We start from the raw sequence: 24,143 nt of genomic DNA, 5'->3' as shown, positions 1-24,143 counted from the left end.
TTTCTCTATGCTTCCTCTGTTTAAGTCTCCAAAACAATGAACACCTCCAGCTGCTGCTTTCATACCACAGTAACTCGATGAGTTGCGTACCAAACGTCCATCTAAGTAATATTATGTTCACTGTGCATGATAATGTCTAACAGATCAGACATTATCACTGCAACAGCAAAGCAGTGCTAACCCTGCTTTCAATCAGCCCTTCTCAGGAATATAGTGTACATATTAGGACAGCTTGTGGGCAGACGCTATCCGAATATGGACACCATACTTGACCACTAACAACCTACTCTACCAACCTGCCAGGTAGGAAATCCCCAGAACACCCTGCAAATATCAGTTAAGTTTAGGAGAGAAAAGAGTAGACTACTTTGTGCCACAGTTAAATAGGTTCCCAAAGGGTTCTGTTGAAAGGTGTAAAATGGTATGCCTGTCTGTCTGTCACTGTGTGATTATGTTTCCTGCTGGATAGTTCCACTCCAACAGAACTGATGACAGCTGTATCCACAGTGGAATATTCTTGAAGGTTCCACTGGGGAAAAGGGAGCCCAGGGAAGGTCAAACAAAGTGCTTTCTTTTGCATTGTGCTTGACAGTTTTCCAAAATGGCTGCCTCCGAGTCCCACACAGGCATCATCCCAGCAAACATGACCCCATTGGCCCCATGCGTGTATTCTTTGGGCAAGGTGAGCACGTGCTAGCACACACTAAGCCCATACCAAGCTCACACCAGCCCAGCACGAGCTAGCTTAAGGCAATCCCACACCAGCCCAACACGGGCCAGCCCACTCCAAGACCAGCTAGAGGCGGGGGCACGTTAGAATCTTTGGGGGCGTGGTTTGCACTGAGTCCTTTTTGTGCAACCGTTACTGAGACTGTCGTTAAAGTTTAAGTGTTGTGTTGTGTGACGGACATTTTGAATTTGTTTTATCTTGTACACTGCCAATGATGAAGTCGTCTTATTTAAAAATAGTTAAATTAGTGCATATGATATATGAGAAACTTAAAGGTAGACACCAGCTAAATTACTTTTCCACGAGCAGCATCGCAGATAATGAGATGAATGAGATGCAAGAGTTTGCTCTCACAGTCACACACATTATCTGCACATGTGCATGGGTTCGCTTCATGCTGTTCACACCGTGGTAGCCAGGGCACCAAAACAGAAGAGAAGTTGTGCCTCGTGCTTCAACGCTCTTAGATGTTGCGGAAAATGACCCACTGAATTGATGCATTTAATGAAATTGTAATAAATAAATACATTCCTATTAAATAGCAAAGGCGCATTGACCCAATGTTGGCAGCATACATGGGGCTAATCATGCCAATGTGGGCATGTTTACTGGGAGGTGTCTCGCTGTTTGATTGTTTCTGATAAGTTTTGCCAACATTGTTCATTTGTAATTTCCTTTGCGCTGGTGAGGCTTGTAGATAAACTTGAGAGAGCATCTGGTTTTCCTCAGTTAGCCCACCAGGGAGATCGCAGTCTAGATAGGAACCCGAACCCGGCACCAGAACTATTAGCTTCTTCCGCCAAGGTTCCTGGCTGTGTGATCTCATCAAACACTGATTTAGCTACATGTGTCAGGCTAAAACACACAGTTTGAGGTTTAACTAACAGTGAAGTGCCTCGGAGAGGGATGGATTAAGCAGAACCAACAGAATTATGGGTGGTTTGTTTGTATTGGGAAGATTGTTTGAGTATAAAGATTTCTCACAGGGGGTATATTTTCTGTTTTGGAAATGTCTCCACCTACTGCTAAATCACGGCAAAACGTTTATTAACATCATGGATGTTGTGTGTATTTTTGACAGAACATGACCAAGCCATGGATAACACCAGTTTGGGATGGCCAGAGGATCTGGATGGTGATGTCAACCTTTCTTCTTTCCAAGGTGACCTGGAGGACTTCTGCGCAACGTCGTCGACGCACCAGGCATCCCGGGTGATCCTGTACGCCTTCTTTACAGCGGGCATCGTGTGCAGGGTGGTGGACAACTTCCTGGTGGTCCTGGCCATTGTGTACTGCAAGCAGCTGCAGTCGCCCACCAACTCGTTCGTCATGTCCTTGGCGGTGGCCGACTGCCTGGTGGGGTTGGTGATCATGCCCTACAGCATGGTGCGCACCGTGGAGGGCTGCTGGCTCTTCGGCGCCCTCTTCTGCCAGGTCCACTCCAGCCTGGACATCATGCTGTGCACCGCATCCATCTTCCACCTCAGCTGCATCGCCTTCAACCGCTACTACGCCATGTGTAACCCCTTGGTCTACCACCTGAAAATGTCCCAGGGCCGGGTAGCCTTCCTGGTCGTGGTCTGTTGGGCCGTCCCGTTGCTCATCTCCTTTGGCCCCATCATGCTGGGCCTCCACAAGGCCGGGGTGGACATGGTTCCCATGCCGCCGAGGACGCCTGCGTCTTCCTGGTCAACCGCGTCTACGCCGTCATGGCCTCCATGGTGGCCTTCTACCTGCCCATGGGCATCATGCTAGCGGCCTACTGGAAGATCTACAAGGCGGCCAAGCGGCAAGCCATGCAGATCAGCGCCATGGAGAGCCAGTTTTCGGCCGGGGTGGGCAAGGACTCCAGCAAGAAGCAAAGGCACCGCAACGCCGTGAGGAGGGAGAGGAAGGCGGCTAAGACCCTGGGGATCATCATGGGGGTCTTTCTACTCTTCTGGCTTCCCTTCTTCCCTGTCAACATCGTGGATCCCTTCATCGACTACAGCATAGTGGTGGAGGTGTGGGAGTTTTTCCTGTGGCTGGGGTACGTTAACTCGTCGCTTAACCCATTCTTGTATGGGTTCTTCAATAGATCCTTCCGTAGAGCGTTTATGATGGTTATGGGATGTCGGATATGTCTGTCGAGCTCCTCACCGGGTCTGGACTTACCAAAAGAGAGCAACGAACGCAAGGTCAACCAATAGGAGACAAGAATTGCAACACTCCACACATGGATGTGACATCGACCTATCACACGCCAAGAAAGAGGGCAACGGGACACACAGACAACCAATAGGAGACTTTTAAAATACTTCAATTGCCGGCTATAGAGGACAATTGACGGGATTAAGTTGTTATTGTTATATTAAAGAGGATTAAGTCACTGACTGATGAAAACATTGACGTTTAAAACAACCTGTGCATTTCTGAGACGGACAAAACTGAAATAAACACAAGATTGAACTGCAAAACCCTCAAATGACAGGGTGCAAATAAACATTGTATTTTGGTAGTCGTTAAAAAGAAAAAGAAAAGAGAGAAAGAAAATACATGTCAAAAATAAAGAAGTGAATACTCTTCAGCAAATGTTGTTCTAGTGTGTAAATAAATATGATGTCTGGTTCTTCTTTTGCATTTCCAAAATCTCAGCGATCCAAAATAAATAGTCATGTCTGCTTGTCTGAATTGGTCGCTCGATTAAGTGTTTGGTTTTCTATGATGATTGATGTATGGGTTATAAGAATGTACACAACCAAGGTTATTACAGTTGTGTTTTTATATTTGTTTTTTATTTCTATTAGTTTTTCGATTTTGTTTTGAATTCAGTTTAGTTTCAGTTAGCTGAGGTGATTTGTTCAAGTGTGAATGCTCTATCTAGAAACAATTGATCCTTGATTGCGATACGGTTTTGGAAACCTTCAACACCAACTTGATTATCATCCAAAATAACTTTACAAATTAAAAAGATACACTTACAGTTTTACCACAGATTTCCACCGTTTTTTTTTTAGCTTTGAGCCGACATTTTTTTTGGGTTCCCTCCCAAGTTTCCATTAGCTCAGGAAGTGCAAATCAAAAAACATCAGTGAAATTCTGTGTTAAAATGACACACAGTAAGTGTACCTTTTGTATTTGTACATTTTTGGGGGGGTGATATGAAAGTAGAGTTTCTTAGGTTTCCGTATTGAACGCAGTGATTATCAACTTGTAGGCACAGCGTCTGTACAGGTTGGCCCCGCTGTGGTCAATAGTTCAAATGAAAGCCCTATGGCTTCCTCATAAAGTCAATCTTATTTTAACCTCGTTCTCAGGCAATTGCTCACAGTGCATATAAGCCTGGTACATCAACGATTCAAAGTTAGCCTTAGTGGGGCTGACCAGAGGATTCTATGGGATTGACCTTGAGTAAAGTATTTGTCATCATCAAATCACACAACTAAGAGGTGTGGCTCTGTGCTTGTAGTCTGCTAGCGGAACGGGGAGGGTTAGGGGGAAAGTAGTTGGTAGATTAAGCTGATTAAGCCAATGCACTAGGAGTTTCTCCCGGTCTTTCTATATTGGCTAACAAAGGCAAAATTTGACATGCTGGTCCACCTGGCTCTTGGCGCATTTGGGATACATCTTAATGGGACTTGGATTTGAAAGGAATAGCGCTGAGGCTGGTGCAAAAAAATATATGGTAGAAGGAAACTCTCTCTCACCCATTTTTTTCACCAATCCAATGCTTTTTATGTAAGAAGAATTAAATTAGTCTCCTAGATGTTTTTTTTAAAAAAATTTATTTTATTTTAGCAAGTGATAGTGATACACAAGCTACGCTTTTTTTGAAACATCGCCATCTCCTGGCCGCATTAACCAACCAGATTCAGTTGCTTGAAAACGCCCCAAAAGCTTGAAAACCCCATTCGGTTTTTGGCCAAAGTAAGCTAAACATAATTCATGATGATTTTTATTTTATTTTTTATTTTGTTTTGGAGTCATACATAATGGGTTTGTTAATTATTTATTGTTTTTGTTTCATTTTTAGTTTACAATAATAACCTTGTACACAACTCTGATGAAAGTTGTAATCATCTTACATAGTCACCTTATAATGAGGATACTGTCCACACTCTGTTTGCATAGAGTGCTTCTGACTACCGACTATCGTGTTGATTAGAGAAGAGAGGAGCACACAGAAGTAATTGGGCTCAACTTGTTTATAATAAGAGGATGGTCTCTGTATGACTTTGCCATGAATGTGCAATGTGTCCCCTGCCAAGTGTGGACCCATTACAAACTAGTTTCAAACTGATTGCTGTAATAAAGCAGTATGCACACACACACGCATGCACGCAAACATGCACACACACATAAACACACACACGGTATAAACACTTGGGTTTAGATTGCCTCTCAGGACATATTTGTTAGAGGAAATAGCCGGGGCGAAAATAGAATTTGAAATATGGTTATGTTTTGATTAAATGGTGCTTATGAAATGATTACTGCCTGTGACTGGACAGACAGGGTCAAGCACTGGCACCAGCATGTCCGGCCATGCCAAGTAAGAATAATAAAGGAGAGAATGGGCTTTAGGTTCGTGCCAAGGAGAGAGAGGAAGAGATGAGAGAAAGAGAGAGAGAGAGAGGAGAGGGGAAAAGAAGAGATTAAGTAAGAGAAGGAGAGGGTGTCAGTGAATAACAATGTGAAGAAGGAAAAGAGGGAATGGCAGTAGATGAGAAAGGAAATTCCACCTGTGTACTTCTATGTACTTTGTGAAAAAAGCTAACACATCTCCCAAATGTTCTCTCCACTCTCTATTCTAACAAAGTGAGTCTCCACTTTCTTTTAGAGACCAAATGAACCACAACTAAATCAGAACCTGACCAACATTGAAAATAGTCAAGACAAAAAATACCCTTCAAACAGGTTACCGAATTATATCATTTTGTGAACAATTATTTGAATTTTACGAGACATATAAACTCAGCAAAAAAAGCTCATTTGTAAAAATCCAAATAACTTCACAGATCTTCATTGTAAAGGGTTTAAACACTGTTTCCCATGCTTGTTCAATGAACCATAAACAGTTAATGAACATGCACCTGTGGAACGGTCGTTAAGACACTAACAGCTTACAGACGGTAGGCAATTAAGGTCACAGTTATGAAAACTTAGGACACTAAAGAGGCCTTCCTACTGACTCTGCAAAACACCAAAAGAAAAATGCCCAGGGTCCCTGCTCATCTGCGTGAACGTGCCTTAGGGCCATTCCCCCCAGAAATGGGAACTTGCAGGTGTCTTGGTGGAAGAGTGGGGTGACATCTCACAGCAAGAACTGTCAAATCTGGTGCAGTCCATGAGGAGGAGATGCACTGCTGTACTTAATGCAGTTGGTGGCCACACCAGATACTGACTGTTACTTTTGATTTTGACCCCCGTTTGTTCAGGGACACATTATTTCATTTCTGTTAGTCACATGTCTGTGGAACTTGTTCAGTTTATGTCTCAGTTGTTGAATCTTGTTATGTTCATACAAATATTTACACATGTTAAGTTTGCTGAAAATAAACACAGTTGACAGTGAGAGGACGTTTCTTTTTTTGCTGAGTTTATTTATGGCAGAACCAAGGGAGTGGAGAGACAGATACGGTAACAGAGTGTGACTTGAAGCGTAGCTTTGTCATGCTGAGTGCTTTGTGTTTACGCCCAGAGAGATTCACCGCTCACACACACCTCAGGTGGATTAGTCATCTGGAGGTGCAACAGGAAGAACACATGCACGCAAACAGGAACACACACACACACACATGCACACACACGTGTTTCAGAAGAGGCAAAGACTCTTGAGATCTGGTTTGTGTGAGGGAGACGAGAAAAGGAGAAGAAGAGGAATACACATTTCCCATGTTTACCTATACAGAATCTGATGTGTAACTCCACACGGTATACCTTCTCACTAGAAAATGATCAAACAGTTCCGTTATTCCAACGTTTGTTCCTATTACTTGGCGTAAAAGAACCCTACCCTGTTTCATCACAACGGGAAGCCTTTGAGAGGTGTTAAAGCACGTGTCCTCCTGGACTTCCCAATCTGCCCTTGCTTGGATGATTATCGTCATAACAACAGTCCACCCAGCATGGGATTGGTGATTTGGAAGAGGAAAAGGAAAAATCAACTTCTCACCCTGCAAAAGGTTATATAGGCTGTTTGATGAGTACGGCAGATATGTTCTCACAGCTCATAGAGCATCACTTGTTTTGGCTGTTTTAGTCTGCGAGAAACATCAAAACAAGCTCTGATGGGGGATGAACCTCATAGGCTGGGTGATAGTCTATGTTATAACACTGTAGGTTACCATCCTACACCGCAGTTGTGTTGCACCAGTTCAGTTTGTCAGTAAAGTCATGTGTAAAGTCTTACTAAATCCGTAGGCATTACTAAATCCTTAGGCATTATAATGAGGGGGTTTTCTAAATATGATTGCACCATGGACATGTACAGTGCTTTTGGAACGTACTCAGACCCCTTGACTTTCCACATTTCTGTAATGTTACAGCCTTTTTCTAAAATGGATCAAGTTGCTTTTCCCCCCTCATCAATCTACACATAATGACAATGCAAATACTGGTTTTTAGAAATGTTAGATAATTTATAAAAAATAAATACAGAAATACGACATTTACATAAGTATTCAGAGCCTTTACTCAACACTTTGTTGAAGCACCATTGGCAGCGATTACAGTCTTGAGTCTTCTTGGGATGACGCTAAAATCTTGGCACACCTGTATTTAGGGAGTTTCTCCCATTCTTCTCTGCAGATCCTCTCAAGCTCTGTCAGGTTGGATGGGGAGAGTTGCTGCACAGCTATTTTCAGGTTTCTCCAGAGATGTTCGATTGGGTTCAAGTCCAGGCTTTGGCTGGGCCACTCAAGGACATTCAGAGACTTGTCCCGAAGCCACTCCTGTGTTGTCTTGCCTGTGTGCTTAGGGTCATTGTCCTGTTGGAAGGTGAAACTTCACCCAAGTCTGCGGTCCTGAGTGCTCTGGAGCAGGTTTCATCAAGGATTTCTCTGTACTTTCCTCCGTTCATCTTTCCCTCGGTACTGACTAGTCTCCCAGTCCCTGCCGCTGAAAAACATCCCCCACAGCATGATGCTGCCACCACAATGCTTCACCGTAGGGATGGTGACAGGTTTCCTCTAGACGTGACACTTACAGACGTGACGTGCCTTTTACTGAGGAGTGGCTTCCGTCTGGCCTGATTGGTGGAGTGCTGCAGAGATGGTTGTCCTTCTGGAAGGTTCTCCCATCTCCACAGAGGAACTCTGGAGCTCTGTCAGAGTGACCATCATATTCTTTGTCACCTCCCTGACCAAGGCCCTTCTCCCCCGATTGCTCAGTTTGGCCGGGCGGCCAGCTCTAGGAAGACACTTGGTGGTTCTAAACTTCTTTTATATAAGAATAATGGTTGCCACTGTGTTCTTGTGGAAATGTTTTGGTACCCTTCCCCAGACTTCCTTTTGATATATTTTTGGAATATCTGTTGTTCCATGTAGAGAATATGTTATTCAATGTGTTTGTATGGGCTAATAGCAGTAAGGTCAAAAATACTTTTTCATCAAATAATTTGTTGATATTTTTTTTTATACTTCAAAGGGTCAAAATCAAATAGCAAAATAATCCTTGGTATGACCTTCTTAAAACAATTCCATATAGAAGAACCTGAATGGCTTAGATAGGGCTTAGAGACTCTGATGGGTTCAACTTGGGGCAAAGTTACCATTTTATCACACATGCAGTGTTTTGGGCGAGATAACCAAGAATTCGTTGGACCTCCATGTTGTGTATTCTACTACAGTGTGTGTCATAAGTATTCACCCCTCTTGAATTTTTTTACATTTTGTTGCACTACAAAGTGGGATTAAAATGAATGTAAATCCAGATTTTTTTGTCATTGGTCTACACAAAATACAAAAGTCAAAGAAAAATCACTCCCAAAAAAGAAATAATAAAAAAACAATAATATAGCTTGATTTGATACGTATTCAACCCCCTGAGTCAATATAAGTTAGAAACACCTTTGGCAGCTATGAGTCTTCTTGGGTAAGTCTCTAAGGGCCCAATTCCGATTTAGGAAATTACGCATTTCTTACACATGCCACCATCCCTACGGTGAAACATGGCACCATCCCTACGGTGAAACATGGTAGTGGCAGCAATGTTTTGGTACCGTTCTCCAGATCTGTGCCTGAACACAATCCTGTCTCGTAGATTTACGGAAAAGTCCTTCATGGCTTGGTTTTTCCTCTGACATGCACTGTCAACTGTGGGACTATAAATAGACAGGTGTGTGCCTTTCCAAACCATATCCAATCAATTGAATTTATACCAGGTGGACTCCAATGAAGTTGTAGAAAGTTCTGAAGGATGATCAATGGAAACAGGATGCACCTGAGCTCAGTTTTGACTCTCATAGCAAAGGGTCTGACTACTTATGTAAATACTTTTGTTTTTACATTTGCAAACGTTTCAAAAACCTTTTTTCACTTTTGCATTATGGGATACTGCGTGGAGATTTCTGATGATTTTTTTTGTATTTAATCTATTTTGGAATAAGGCTGTAACGTAACAAAATGTGTAAAAAGTCAAGGGGTGTGAATAGTTTCCGAAGGCACTGTTAACACATTCATACTGACTCTACACACACACACACACACACACATCCAATCATCATATACTGTATGCTGCTCTGTTTATCATGTACAGTATCCTGATGACTAGTCACACCTTACCCCTATACTTATCTGCCCCTACCATTCCAGTATTCCTGCACATTGTAAATATGGTATTGGCACTGACCCTGGAACTGACCCTTTATATAGCTCACTTACTTTCTTGTGTTCTTCTTTACTATTTGTACAGTTGAAGTCAGAAGTTTACATACTGTACACCTTAGCCAAGTACATTTAAACTCAGTTTTTCACAATTCCTGACATTTAATCCTAGTAAAAATTCCCTGTCTTAGGTCAGTTAGGATCACCACTTTATTTTAAGAATGTGAAATGTCAGAATAATAGTAGAGAGAATGATTTATTTCAGCTTTTATTTCTTTCATCACATTCCCAGTGGGTCAGAAGTTTACATGCACTCAATTAGTATTTGGTAGCACTTTACATTGTTTAACTTGGGTCAAATGTTTCAGGTAGCCTTCCACAAGCTTCCCACAATAAGTTGGGTGAATTTTGGCCCATTCCTCCTGACAGAGCTGGTATAACTGAGTCAGGTTTGTTGGCCTCCTTGCTCACACACGCTTTTTCAGTTCTGCCCACAGATAGGAATGAGGTCAGAGCTTTGTGATGGCCACTCCAATACCTTGACTTTGTTGTCCTTAAGCCATTTTGCCACAACTTTGGAAGTATGCTTGGGGTCATTTTCAATTTGGAAGACCCATTTGCGACCAAGCTTTAACTTCCTGACTGATGTCTTGAGATGTTGCTTCAATATATCCACATAATTTTTCTCCCTCATGATGCCATCTATTTGGTGAAGTGCACCAGTCCCTCCTGCAGCAAAGCACCCCCACAACATGATGCTGCCAGCCCTGTGCTTCATTGTTGGGATGGTGTTCTTCGGCTTGCAAGCCTCCCCCTTTTTTCCTCCAAACATAACGATGGTCATTATGGCCAAACAGTTCTATATTTGTTTCATCAGACCGGAGGACATTTCTCCAAAAAGTACGATCTTCGTCCCAATGTGCAGTTGCAAACCGTAGTCTGGCTTTTTTATGGTGGTTTTGGAGCAGTGGCTTCTTCCTTGCTGAGCGGCCTTTCAGGTTATGTTGATATAGGACTCGTTTTACTGTGGATATAGATACTTTTGTACCTGTTTCCTCCAGCATCTTCACAAGGTCCTTTGCTGTTGTTCTGGGATTGATTTGCACTTTTCGCACCAAAGTACGTTCCTCTTCAGGAGACAGAACGTGTCTCCTTCCTGAGCGGTATGACGGCTGCGTGGTCCCATGGTGTTTAAACTTGCTCCCAAGGATGAACCAGACTTGTGGAGGTCTACAAATTTTTTTTCTGAGGTCTTGGTTGATTTTCTTTTGATTTTCCCACGATGTCCTAACTGACTTGCCAAAACTATAATTTTGTGGTTGGAAAACGAGTTTTAATGACTCCAACTTAAGTGTATGTAAATTTCTGACTTCAACTGTATTACTACTGATATTGATTACGTCATTGTTGGGAAAGCAAGGAAGGCATTTCACTGTTCTTGTGCACATGACAAAACAACTTGAAACTCTCTCTCACTCTCTTCTCTCTCTCTCTGTCTCTCTTTCTCCCTCTCTCAGTCCTCTTAGCTGAATTCTCTGTCTGGAGTAATTGCTTGTATGGCCATTTTGTTATTGTCAGCTTGGCAGAGATTTTGGCTGGGCCCCTCACACAGCGGCTGACTCATACAGTACTTAAGGAACGTCCCAAATGGCACTCCATCCCCCATTAAGCCCCATAGGGCTCTGGTCAAAGGTAGTGCACTATATAAGGAATAGGGTGCCGTTTGGGACACAGAGGACTATGATTTATGTCTAGTGCTTTCCTTTGTCTCAAAAGTTATGGGGGGATATACACCGAGTTGACAAAACATTAGGAACAGCTGCTCTTTCTGTGACATAGACTGACCAGGTTAGTACAGGTGAAAGATATGATCCCTTATCGATGTCACTTATTAAATCCACTTCAATCGGTGTAGATCAAGTCTGTCAAACTCATTCATGCAGGCCCTAGTGTCTGCAGGTTTTAGTTTTTTCCTTTCAATTAAGACCTAGACAACCAACTCAATATTAGGAAGGTGTTCCTAATGTTCTGTAAACACAGTGTGTAACACACAGAGACAAGGAACCATTTTTTATGCCCTCATCTGTGGTACAGTAGTTATACTACTCCGGTAGTGCTACTATTACTCAAATGGTGTCAGAGAAGACATCTTTGATGTGACGATGGGCATTTGAAGTGAATTGTGATTGTGAGGGAATGCAGCTGGTAGGGCATTACAGTAAATGGTAAATAGCAGCTGCCAATAGTGACACCTGCTGGGAATGACAGGTACAGTACAATATGTAGTTACAATGCATATATGGTGTGTAGTTTGTGTGGGTATGTTGTCCAAACCTAGCCACCGTAATATGTACCTGATACAGCCAGTTAAGGTTTCACCAGTTGCTCAGTTGAATCGTTTCAGCCTAGCGTTTTAGTGCTAGGCTGGAACAAAGCCTGCACCGACCAAGGCCCTCCAGGACTGACATAAAAATAACATTTAAAAAAAACATTTTTTTTTTCAATTTTATTTTGCTTAACATTGACAGACGTCATTGAACCATCAGCAAATACAAACGAAACAAAAGCGTCTTTTTGGCAATGCAAAGAACAGACAAATACTGTAATCAATGTGTTCAAGGATTTGATTCTGTCAATCCTTGTCCTTTCAAAAGATAAATGACCTCTCTTCTCTCTGGCGCTGATTGCAGTTAAGGTAAATACACCATGATACTTATTCAACTGCTCCATACATTGTTTCCAGTCTGAATGTGACCCATCACTTTTATAATGCAATTTCACAGAGGTCTGCTAATGTCAGTTCATCACAGTTCACTTCACTCATTCACTTAGCAAAATAAATCAGATGCAATTATTGTTACCCATACATTACCCTACGTTTACTCATATCACCCCGAAATTGTCCTGTGCGATGCTTTCGTCATTCAAGTCAGTGGCTTTCACTTTGTGATATGTGTTTGCTCTAAGAGAACACATGTCTATGCCCAGCTGGATTGTGTTAAATTGAGCTGGATGATCTGATACCCTAAAAAAGGAGTGTTTGTCTGTAAGTTATGGTAAAATGGGGGTTGTGAGTTGTGACATTGGGTCTCGATGTTGCTGCTGGTTGTAGGGGTTGAGCTGTTTGGACTTGAGAGTGAGAATGCTCAAAGGACATAGCGTAGGGCTGCTGATGATCCCAGCCGATCAACGAGAAGTCAGTTTGACATCTTGCCACCTGTCCAGAAAGTGCCTTTTCCATACCCACTTATTGTTCTGCGTTTGTCTTTTTAACGCAGCTCAAATAAATAACGTTCCATTCCACTTCACTTCAATCTCCATCCAACAAAATGAAACAAACACGATACAATCATTAAGGTTTGATATCATATTTTGGAGCAATTCGTGCTTGGATCAAATTGGACCATTTCCAGACAAAGTGAACTCAAGCCTTTGATCGATGTCCAAACAACTCTCTACAGACAAATGTTCCTTCAGTCTTGTTTATTTGCTGGTCAAATAGTCCCATGATAACCCCAAGTTCCGATCTTACATTTTGTGGAATTTCCGCATTCCATTCCATGGTGCAAGTGAAAAAGAGCACTTTCCTTTGACTTTTACCTCTTTCTGCTTTGCACCGGCAAACCCCATCTAGGTGATTTAAGGAAGGAATTATATTGCTCATTCCCCATGTTGATACTCCAATGACAACTAATCAAGCGCTTTCACTTGCAGCGTCACTGCAAATGTCATTGAAGAATTTTAAGCAATTGAATGACAGTAGCCATCCAAATTTTCCCCTCCCTTAGTATGTCCCTCTAGAATCTAGATGTCTGTCTCCTTCAGGCCATAGCACTCTGTGAGGTCATAGATCTGATAGCAGCTCTGCTCTGCGACATCGTTGTAAATCCCCATGGAAACCGTGTCAATCTCTGTCCTCGCAAGGGAGGGGGCCGTGACGCCTCCCTTCCCGCCCGGACCTCCCTTAATCTTATTGGACAGATTGTTCATCTTTTCCTTGAGCTGGAACGATGACTTCTGTAGTGGCGGGAACAGGCTCCACCCTTTAAAACTCAGTGAACGTCCTTGAGTACCCTTGTAGTAGTGCGAGCTACCGCACGACTCATGGTTGATGGCGTACCCCGGCCGGTAGTCTGTCACACTGGCATTGCCAATACCCATAGTACCCATTTCCCTGTCACCTATGCCCTGGTGGTGATGGCCCTTGACGGCCGTGCGCCAACGCTGGTCGTAGAAGCGCCGCAGGACTCGGCGGCGGCGGTGGCACTGGCAGCGGAGGAGGCGGGTGAAGGCGCGCTGGAACTCTTTGCTAGAGCACGGGTAGATGACAGGGTTAATGCAACTGTTGAAGTAGCCCAGCCAGAAGATGACCTTAAAGACCATGTCAGATGGCTTCAGTGCCGGAAAGAAGGAGCCTGGGAGGAAACAGAGGAGAGAGGTGTTAGGATCTGTGATAATCTTTAAGATAACTTATGTTTTAAAGACATTTAAAATCTATTCAAGTGTTCTGAAAGAGAGGACTGTGGTAGTAAAATCACAAAATAGAGGATTCCTCACAACACTGAATCCTAAACTCACAGCTTGTGAGTAGGCTGTCTCATCGGTGATCAGACCTTACTTGATCTTGATTACAAAGGACATGAAGACAAATACATTTCTAGCTATTTTAATCATATTTACCATATTAAGGGCTGTTGAGGCCATAGCTATTTTAATCATATGTACCATATTAAGGGCTGTTGAGGCCATACTATATTGTTTTTTCACAAAATGTTTGCTTTTCCTTTTTCTTTTCTTTCTGGCAATGTACTCGTGAGGAGTTTGGAATGAACTTGTGTTAACTTAGAACAGAGAGAAACTAGAAGGAAGCCAAGACCACTGTTAAACAGTTTTTTGGTTTAAAATTATCCCTCGCAAACCTTTGGAGTCTCTCTTCTTCTCAAATATATTTTTCTGTGCCACTGAATAAAGTTAGCAACAAGATGTTCCACGGCTGCCTCACACACACTTTTTTAAAAACATTTTTATTGTGCGCAAGCTTGCTTTTGGAGTCATTGCATTATTTACCAGTATCTAGATATTGTTTTGTGTTTCAGCTTTAATGTTGTTCTTCAAAATAATTAATAAGGATTTTGTTTTCATCTCTCTTCATTTTTAAACTTTGACATTTTGTGTGTAAGACAAGAATTGGCTTCAAATGAGATACATCTAGCTGTTTTTTCTATGCATCGTCAAGAGCGAACGGCAGCTTCTTCGGGTAAGGTTAAGGCAGGAGGTGTGTGTTTCTTTGTAAACAACAGCTGGTGCGCGATCTCTGGAAGTCTCTAGGTTTTGCTCACATGAGTTAGAATACCTCTTGATAAGCTGCAGACCATACTATTTAGCTAGAGAGTTTTCATCTATATTTTTCATAGCTGTGTATTTACCACCGCAAACCGATACTGGCACTAAGACTGCACTCAACGAGATGTACAGTATAGTGCCATAAACAGTTATATAGGGCCAGTGATTTTAATGCAGGGAATCTGAAAAACTGTCCTACCAAATGTTTTCCAGCATGTCACCTGTGCAACTAGGGGGGAAAAACTCTAGATTACCTTTATTCCACAAACAGAAATGTATACAAAGCTCTCCCTCGTCCTGCATTTGGCAGATCTGACCATAACTCTATCCTCCTGATTCCTGCTTACAAACAGGAAGTACTAGTGACACGCTCAATATGGAAGTGGTCCAATGAAGCGGATACTAAGGTAGAAGACTGTTTCGCTAGCACAGACTGGAATATGTTCCTGGATTCATCTGATAACATTGAGGAGTTTACCACATAAGTTACTGGCTTCATTAATAAGTGCATCGACGACGTCGTCCCCCATAGTGACCGTATGTACATATCCCAACCAGAAGCCATGGATTACAGGGAACATTCACACTGAGCTGAAGGCTAGAGCTGCCACTTTAAAGGAACGGGACACTAATCTGTATGCTTATAAGAAATCCCACTACAACCTCCGACAAGCCATCAAACAGTCATAACGTCAATACAGAACTAAGATCGAATCCTACTATGCCGGCTCTAATGCTTGTCAGATGTGGCAGGGCTTGCAAACTATCAAGGATCACAAAGGGAAACCCAGCCGCGAGTTGCTCAGTGATGCAAGCCTACCAGGCGAGCTAAATTCCTTCTATGCTCGCATCGAGACAAGCAACAGTGAACCATACCTAAGAGCACCAGCTGTTCCGGACAACTGTGTGATCTCGCTCTCCGTAGCCGATGTGAGTAAGACCTTTAAACAGGTTAACATTCGTCTGGAAAGGGCAGTGTGGAGTGCAATTGAGATTGCGTCATCTGTGGATCTGTTGGGGCGGTATGTGAATTGGAGTGGGTCTATGGTTTCCGAGTGGTGTTGATGTGACGCATGACCAGCCTTTCAAAGCACTTCATGGCTACAGACATGAGTGCTATGGGTCGGTCATCATTTAGGCAGATAGCCTTGGCATTCTTGGGCACAGGGACTATGGTGGTCAGCTTGAAACATGTAGGTATTACAAACTCGGTCAGGGAGAGGTTGGAAATGTCTGTGAAGACACTTGCCACTTGGTTCGTGCATGCTCTGAGCACACGTCCTGTTAATCCTTCTGGCCCCGTGGCCTTGTGAATGTTGACCTGTTTAAAGGTCTTACTCACATGGGCTACAGAGAGCGTGTTCACACAGTCGTCTGAAACAGCTGGTGCTCTCATGCGTGCTTTAATGTTGCTTGCCTCGAAGCGAGCATAGAAGGTATTTAGCTCGTCTTGTAGGCTTGTGTCACTGGGCAGCTCGCGGCTGGGTTTCCCTTTGTAATCCTTAATAGTTTGTAAACCCTGCCACATCCGACGAGCGTCAGAGCCATTGTAGCACGATTCAATCTTAGTCCTGTATTGATGCTTTGCCTGTTTGATGGTTTGTCTGAGGGCATAGCGGGATTTCTAATAAGAGTACGGATTAGTGTCCTGCTCCTTGAAAGTGGCAGCTCTAGCCTTTAGCTCAGTGCGGATGTTGCCTGTAATCCATGGCTTCTGGTTGGGATATGTAACTATGGTCACTGTGGGGATCACGTCATCAATGCACTTATTGATTAGGCCGTTGACTGATGTGGTATACTCCTCAATGCCATTGAATAAATTCCGGAACATATTCCAGTCTGTGCTATCAAAACAGTCCTGTTGCATCCGTGTCATCTGACCACTTCCGTATTGAGCGAGTCACTGGTACTTCCTGCTTTAGTTTTTGCTTGTAAGCAGGAATATAATTATGGTCAGATTTGCCAAATGGAGGGCGAGGGAGAGCTTTGTATGCATCTCTGTGTGGAGTGAAGGCGGTCTAGAGTTCTTTTCTCTCTCGTTGCACATATAACATGCTGGTAGAAATTAGGTAAAACAGATTTAAGTTTTCCTGCATTAAAGTCCCTAGCTACTAGGAGCACCGCTTCTAGAACTGAATTTTCTTGTTTGATTTTGGCCTTATACAGCTTGTTGAGTGTGGTCTTCGTGCCAGCATTGGTTTGTAGAGGTACATAGACAGCTACGAAATATGGTACTCTTGGTAGAGATGTTTCAGTGGAGAGGAACGCTTGGTCCAGCCCCCACGTCCCTAATCTCATCTCATCTCCGCCACAGTGTTGACTGGCCCTCCTTTCCTTCATCTCTCCTTGCCCTGGCCTGAGCTCTCTCCTTAGGGACCAGTGGGCAGTTTAGTTTAGATGGGAGCTGACGTGGCACACACGCACACTATCCTTGTGGGGACCAAAAAACTGATTCCTATTCAAAATCTAATTTTCCTTAACCCCTAACCCTAAATCTCTAGCCCTTAACCTAGACTTAAAGGGAAATTTCTACATTTTTAACTTCATCATTCATCATCTCCAGCACCACCCCAACAATCAACATATGTGAAAATGGCGCTTTCTATGTTTTGTACAAAAAAAAGTGTTTCCAATGACATCCTCAACCAATTAGTAGGCAATTAATTAGTAAGCAATGCCTACTCATAAGTGGTTAAAATCACGTAAGGGACACCAATGTTGCGGGAAAGACTTGTCTTCCTATTAACTTTTTTACTACAAACATAGAAACACCCCATTTTAACATATGTTGATGTTGGGGTGGTGCTGGAGATGATGAATATTAAGTTTAACATAAAAAATAAAAAAAAATCCTTTGAAACTAACCTTAACCCCAAACCCCTAACCTTAACTCCTAACCCTAAACCTAACCCCTAACCATAATTCTAACCCTAACCATTGATATGTTCCCGGAATGGGACCTCCTATATGTGAACACACTTGCACGTTTTGTTTATGCTCCTAATCATAGAATTACATATAGAATCCCTATTAATTCAATAAGATATCTGTGTATTCAAAATGTATTACCTTTTATTGTGGCATAAACCCACCAGTCATGTTTTCATCTGATTGTCAAACAATCACTTTCAAAGGGATCCTTTACTAAGCTACCTGTGTACGTTCATCCACTCGCAACATATTTCCAGCCTCCAAACAGTGGTCAGTGGAAAGAGACATCCTTTTCACAAAACACCCAAAAAGTGTAATGACATTTGACAGTTGTCATTAGGCCAGAATTTACATGTCCACTGCTGTCCGTGCACGCCTCGGTGTCGGCCACTCGTCTCTGCCTTGGCAAAATGTCAGTGTTCTCGTCGAACCACAACGCATTTTGGAGCGTAGACTATAGCACCCATTTCCAAGTACAAACCAAATCAAATCATGTACCGAATACAACAGGTGTAGGTAGACCTTAGAGCAAAATGCTTACTTACAAGCCCTTAACCAACAACGTTTGTGTTAAAAATAATTTTTATATAGATAAGTGAAAAATAGAAAATAGAAAATAAATGTAACAAATAATTAAACAGCAGCAGTAAAATAACAAGCAAGGCTATATACAGGGGTACCGGTACAGAGTCAATGTGCGGGGACATCGGTTAGTCGATGTAATTGAGGTAATATGTACATGTAGGTAGAGTTAAAGTCCGGACCTCTGGCAGTCTCTATGGGGGTACCACAGGGTTCAATTCTCGGGCCGACTCTTTTCTCTGTATATATCAACGATGTTGCTCTTGCTGCTGGTGATTCCCTGATCCACCTCTACGCAGATGACACAATTCTGTATACATCTGGCCCTTCTTTGGACACCGTGTTAACTAACCTCCAAACGAGCTTCAATGCCATACAACACTCCTTCAGTGGCCTTAAACGCTAGTAAAACCAAATGCATGCATTTCAACCGTTCGCTGCCTGCACCCGCCCGCCCGACTAGCATCACTATGGACGTTTCTGACCTAGAATACGTGGACAACTACAAATACCTGGCTAGACTGTAAACTCTCCTTCCAGACTCATATCAAACAACTCCAATCCAAAATCAAATCTAGAATCGGCTTTCTATTTCGCAACAAAGCCTCCTTCACTCACGCCGCCAAACTTACCCTAGTAAAACTGACTATCCTACCGATCTTCGACTTCAGCGATGTCATCTACAAAATAGCTTCCAATACTCTACTCAGCAAATTGGATGTAGTCTATCACAGTGCCATCCGTTTTGTTACCAAAGTGCCTTTTACCACCCACCACTGCGACCTGTATGCTCTAGTCGGCTGGCCCTCGCTACATATTTGTCGCCAGACCCACTGGCTCCAGGTCATCTATAAGTCTATGCTAGGAGAAGCTCTGCCTTATCTCAGCTCACTGGTCACAATAACAACACCCACCCGTAGCACGCGCTCCAGCAGATACATCTCACTGGTCATCCCCAAAGCCAACACCTTCTTTGGCCGCCTTTCCTTCCAGTTCTCTGCTGCCAGTGACTGGAACGAATTGCAAAAATCACTGAAGCTGGAGACTTACATTTCCCTCACTAACTTTACACATCAGCTATCTGAGAAGCTAACCAATCGCTGCAGCTGTACATAGTCCATCTGTAAATAGCCCACCTGTCATGTCCTGACCAGCAGAGGGAGTATTGTATTAGTTTTGGTCAGGACGTGGCAGAAGGTTTGTGTTGTATGTGTTTTCTAGGTATTTTATTTCTTTGTTAGTCTGTGTGGCTCCCGATCAGGAACAGCTGTATTTCGTTGTTCCTGATTGGGAGTCATATATTAGGAGTGTATTTTTCACCTGGGGTTTGTGGGTTGTTGTTTTTGCATTGCGTTGTGTATAGCCTGCAAAACTGTTCCTGTCAGTCTTTGTTTCTTGTTTTTTCTTGGTGTTCACATTTAAATAAAATATGATGAGCACGCAACCCGCTGCGTATTGGTCCACTTTCTCCGACAGCAATTTCTCTATATCTTCAGACGAAGAGGAGCGTTACAGAACAACCCACCATAAAGAGACCAAGCAGCGGAGGAAGGAGAAAAGGGACTTTGAGTTGGACAATCGAGAGAAATTGACGTGGGAGGAGATTCTGAACGGGGCAGGACCTTGTCACCAGGCTGGGGAATACCGTCGCCCAAGGGAAGAGAGAGAGGAGGCCAAGGCAGAGAGGCGTCGATATGAGGCCATGTACGCGCTGAGGGAGAAGCACGAGAGGCACCCCCAAGACATTTTTTGGGGGGGCACACGGGTAGTTTGGCTGGGTCAAGGATGAGCCCTAAGCCAGCTACCCATGCTTATAGGAAGAAACGTATGGAGTGGAGGGCGCCGAACTTCAAAGAAGTGCGCACGATCTCGCCCATACGCTCGCACAGTCCAGTGCGAGCTATTCCAGCCCATCGCAGATGCCGTGCTAGAGTGGGCATCCAGCCTGGTAGGAGGATGCCTGCGCAGCGCGTCTGGTCGCCGGTACGCCTCCTAGGACCAGGCTACCCTACGCCCGCTCGACGCACGGTAACCATCAAGCCCCTGCACAGCCCAGTTCGCCCTGTACTAGCACCCCGCTCGTACAGGGCTGCTAGTTCCACCCAGCCAGGACAGGTTGTGCAGGAGGTGCGATCAAGACCACCTGTGCGCCTCCAGGGCCCAGTTTTTCCAGTTCCCGCCTCTCGTGCTGACCCGGAAGTGCGAACCTCTAGTCTGGCACGTCCAGTACCAGCACCACGCATCAAGCTTCCAGTGAGTCAGCCTAGTCCTACTCAGCCTGTTCCCGCTCCTCGCACTAGCCCTGAGGTGCGTGTCCCCAGGCTGGTACCTCCACTACCAGTCCCACGCATCAGGCTTCCAGTGCGTCAGACCAGGCCCGAGTATCCGGCAACAGTGCCTCGTCCAGAGTGTCCGGCAACAGTGCCTCGTCCAGAGTGTCCGGCAACAGTGCCTCGTCCAGAGTGTCCGGCAACAGTGCCTCGTCCAGAGTGTTCGGCAACAGTGCCTCGTCCAGAGTATCCGGCAACAGTGCCTCGTCCAGAGTATCCGGCAACAGTGCCTCGTCCAGAGTGTACGGAACCAGGTGAGACGGCCCACTGTCCGGAACCAGGGGAGACGGCCCACTGTCTGGAACCAGGGGAGACGGCCCAATGTCCGGAACCAGGGGAGACGGCCCACTGTCCGGAACCAGGGGAGACGGCCCACTGTCCGGAACCGGGTGAGTCTGCCTGCGACCTGGAACCGGGTGAGTCTGCCTGCGACCCGGAACCGGGTGAGTCTGCCTGTGACCCAGAACAGAATGAGGGTGAAATTAACTGTGAACTGTGTGAGTCTGTCTACAGCTTGCAACCGAATGAGTCTGCCTACGACCCGGAACTGAGTGAGTCTGCCTCCGGCCCGGAGCTAAGAGACTCTATCTATAGTCTGGAGGATAGTAGGCCAGAACCTGAGCCACCTCCAGTATAGGTGGGTTGGGGAGGGGGGGTGTTCCACAGGTGCCGTTGTTGACGGCAGCCACCCTCCCTTCCCTCCCTTTAGTTTAAGGGGAATTTTTTTGATGTTGGTTGTTTTTTTTTGTTTTCTTTTGAGGTGCATCTGGGGTCTGCACCTTTGGGGGGGGGGGTACGGTCACATCCTGACCAGCAGAGGGAGTATTGTATTAGTTTTGGTCAGGACGTGGCAGAAGGTTTGTGTTGCATGTGTTTTCTAGGTATTCTATTTCTTTGTTAGTCTGTGTGGCTCCCGATCAGGAACAGCTGTATTTCGTTGTTCCTGATTGGGAGTCATATATTAGGAGTGTGTTTTTCACCTGGGGTTTGTGGGTTGTTGTTTTTGCATTGCGTTGTGTATAGCCTGCAAAACTGTTCCTGTCGGTCTTTGTTTCTTGTTTTTTCTTGGTGTTCACATTTAAATAAAATATGATGAGCACGCAACCCGCTGCGTATTGGTCCACTTTCTCCGACAGCGATTTCTCTATATCTTCAGACGAAGAGGAGCGTTACACCACCCAATCTACCTACCTCATCCCCATATTGTTTTTATTTACTTTTCTGCTCTTTTGCACACCTGTATCTCTACTTGCTCATCATCATCTGCTCATCTATCATTCCAGTGTTAATCTGCTAAATTGTAATTACTTTGCTACTATGGCCTATTTATTGCCTTACTGCCTCATGCCATTTGCACACACTGTATATAAACTTTCTTTTTTTTCTATTGTGTAACCCTGTGTTGTTGTTTCTGTCGCACTGCTTTGCTTTATCTTGGCCAGGTCGCAGTTGTAAATGAGAACGTGTTCTCAACTAGCCTATCTAGTTAAATAAAAATAAAAAATATATATAATAATAATAATAATAAAAACTGACTATGCATAGATTATAAACAGAGAGTAGCAGCTGCGTAAAAGAGGGGTCTGGGTAGCCATTTGACTAGATGTTAAGGAGTCTTGGCTTGGAGGTAGAAGCTGTTAAGAAGCCTTTTGGACCTAGACTTGGCGCTCAGGTACTGCTTGCCGTGCGGTAGCACAAAGAACAGTCTATGACTAGGGTGGCTGGAGTCTTTGACAATTTTTAGGGCCTTCCTCTGACACCGCCAGATATAGAGGACCTGGATGGCAAGAAGCTTGGCCCCAGTGATGTACTGGGCCGTACGCACTACCCTCTGTAGTGCCTTGCAGTCGGAGGCCGAGCAGTTGCCATACCAGGCAGTGATGCAACTAGTCAGGATGATCTCGATGGTGCAGCTGTAGAACCTTTTGAGGATCTGAGGACCCATGCCAAATATTTTCAGTCTCCTGAGGGGGAATAGGCTTTGTCGTGCCCTCTTCACAACTATCTTGGTGTGTTTGGACCATGATAGTTTGTTGGTGATGTGGACACCAAGGAACTTGAAGCTCTCAAACTGTTCTACTACAGCCCCGTCAATGAGAATAGGGGCGTGCTCTGTCCTCCTTTTCCTGTAGTCCTCAATCATCTCCTTTGTCTTGATCACATTGTGGGAGAGGTTGTTGTCCTGGCACCACACGACCAGGTCTCTGACCTCCTTCCTGTAGGCTGTCTCCTCGTTGTCGGTGTATTGGTGCAATAGCCAATTGGTGTAAAAGCCTACTAGTGGTGTGGGGGCTGTGCTTTGGCAAAGTGGGTGTGGTTATATCCTGCCTGTTTGGCCCTGTCCGGGGGTATCATCGGATGGGGCCACAGTGTCTTCTGATCCCTCCTGTCTCAGCCTCCAGTATTTATGCTGCAGTAGTTTATGTGTCGGGGGGCTAGGGTCAGTCTGCTACATCTGGAGTATTCTCTTGTCTTATCCGGTGTCCTGTGTGAATTTAAATATGCTCTCTCTAATTCTCTCTTTCTCTCTTTCTTTCTTTCTCTCAGAGGACCTGAGCCCTAGGACCATGCCTCGGGACTACCTGGCATGATGACTCCTTGCTGTCCCCAGTCCACCTGGCCATGCTGCTGCTCCAGTTTCAACTGTTCTGCCTGCGGCTACGGAACCCTGACCTGTTCACCGGACGTGACATTTATGAACATTTTAACATCTTGACCATGTTCTCTTAAAATATCCACCCAGCACAGCCAGAAGAGGACTGGCCAACCCTCATAGCCTGGTTCCTCTCTAGGTTTCTTCCTAGGTTTTTGGCCTTTCTAGGGAGTTTTTCCTAGGGAGTTTTTCTTTCACATGCATTGCTTGCTGTTTGGGGTTTTAGGCTGGGTTTCTGTACAGCACTTTGAGATTTCAGCTGATATACGAAGGGCTATATAAATACATTTGATTTGATTTGAGTTTTCTTGACATTTTGATTTAATTATTGTGATAGGCTCATGTTTTACTGCTACGACGTACCCACACTATTTATTTTGCCGGGACACCGTACCGGACCGTATCGCCTTACTTTTACCCCTGACCCTAACCCTAATTGTAACCCTAACCCTAACCCTTAAGCCTAAAATAGCCTTTGTCCTTGTGGGGACAGGTGAAATGTCCCCACTTGTCTAAATGTTCCTTGTTTTACTATGCTTGTGAGGAAAACACACACACACACGCACACACACACACACACACACACACACACACACACACACACACACACACACACACACACACACACACACACACACACACACACACACACACACACACACACACACACACACACACACACACGCACAGTCTACCTGCAAGTGTTAGTGTTGCACCGGCTTCACAGGCACTATACCAGTAGCAAAGATGTAAATAGCAAAAGAGAGGGA

The 24,143-nt window shown here is 44.3% G+C and overlaps 1 protein-coding gene and 1 pseudogene across 1 annotated transcript in view; one reads left to right on the top strand and one right to left on the bottom strand.

The window, feature by feature from the left end:
- Window positions 1-1,825: 1,825 nt before the first annotated feature.
- LOC115201977 (5-hydroxytryptamine receptor 4 pseudogene) lies at window positions 1,826-2,919 on the top strand (annotated as a pseudogene).
- Window positions 2,920-12,058: 9,139 nt separating this feature from the next.
- The window catches only part of LOC115202086 (alpha-1D adrenergic receptor-like), a 28,766-nt gene continuing 16,681 nt past the window's right edge, over window positions 12,059-24,143 (bottom strand). The window contains exon 2 of the mRNA XM_029765969.1: window positions 12,059-13,949. Coding sequence (XP_029621829.1) covers window positions 13,339-13,949 — 611 coding nt within the window. The 3' untranslated portion in view covers window positions 12,059-13,338. The remainder of the gene's footprint in view (window positions 13,950-24,143) is intronic.

This window comes from Salmo trutta, chromosome 11, assembly GCF_901001165.1.
Source record: "Salmo trutta chromosome 11, fSalTru1.1, whole genome shotgun sequence".
Lineage (NCBI taxonomy): Eukaryota > Metazoa > Chordata > Actinopteri > Salmoniformes > Salmonidae > Salmo > Salmo trutta.
Note: the sequence above shows the minus strand (reverse complement) of the source record. Positions and strands in the feature narration are given on the sequence as shown.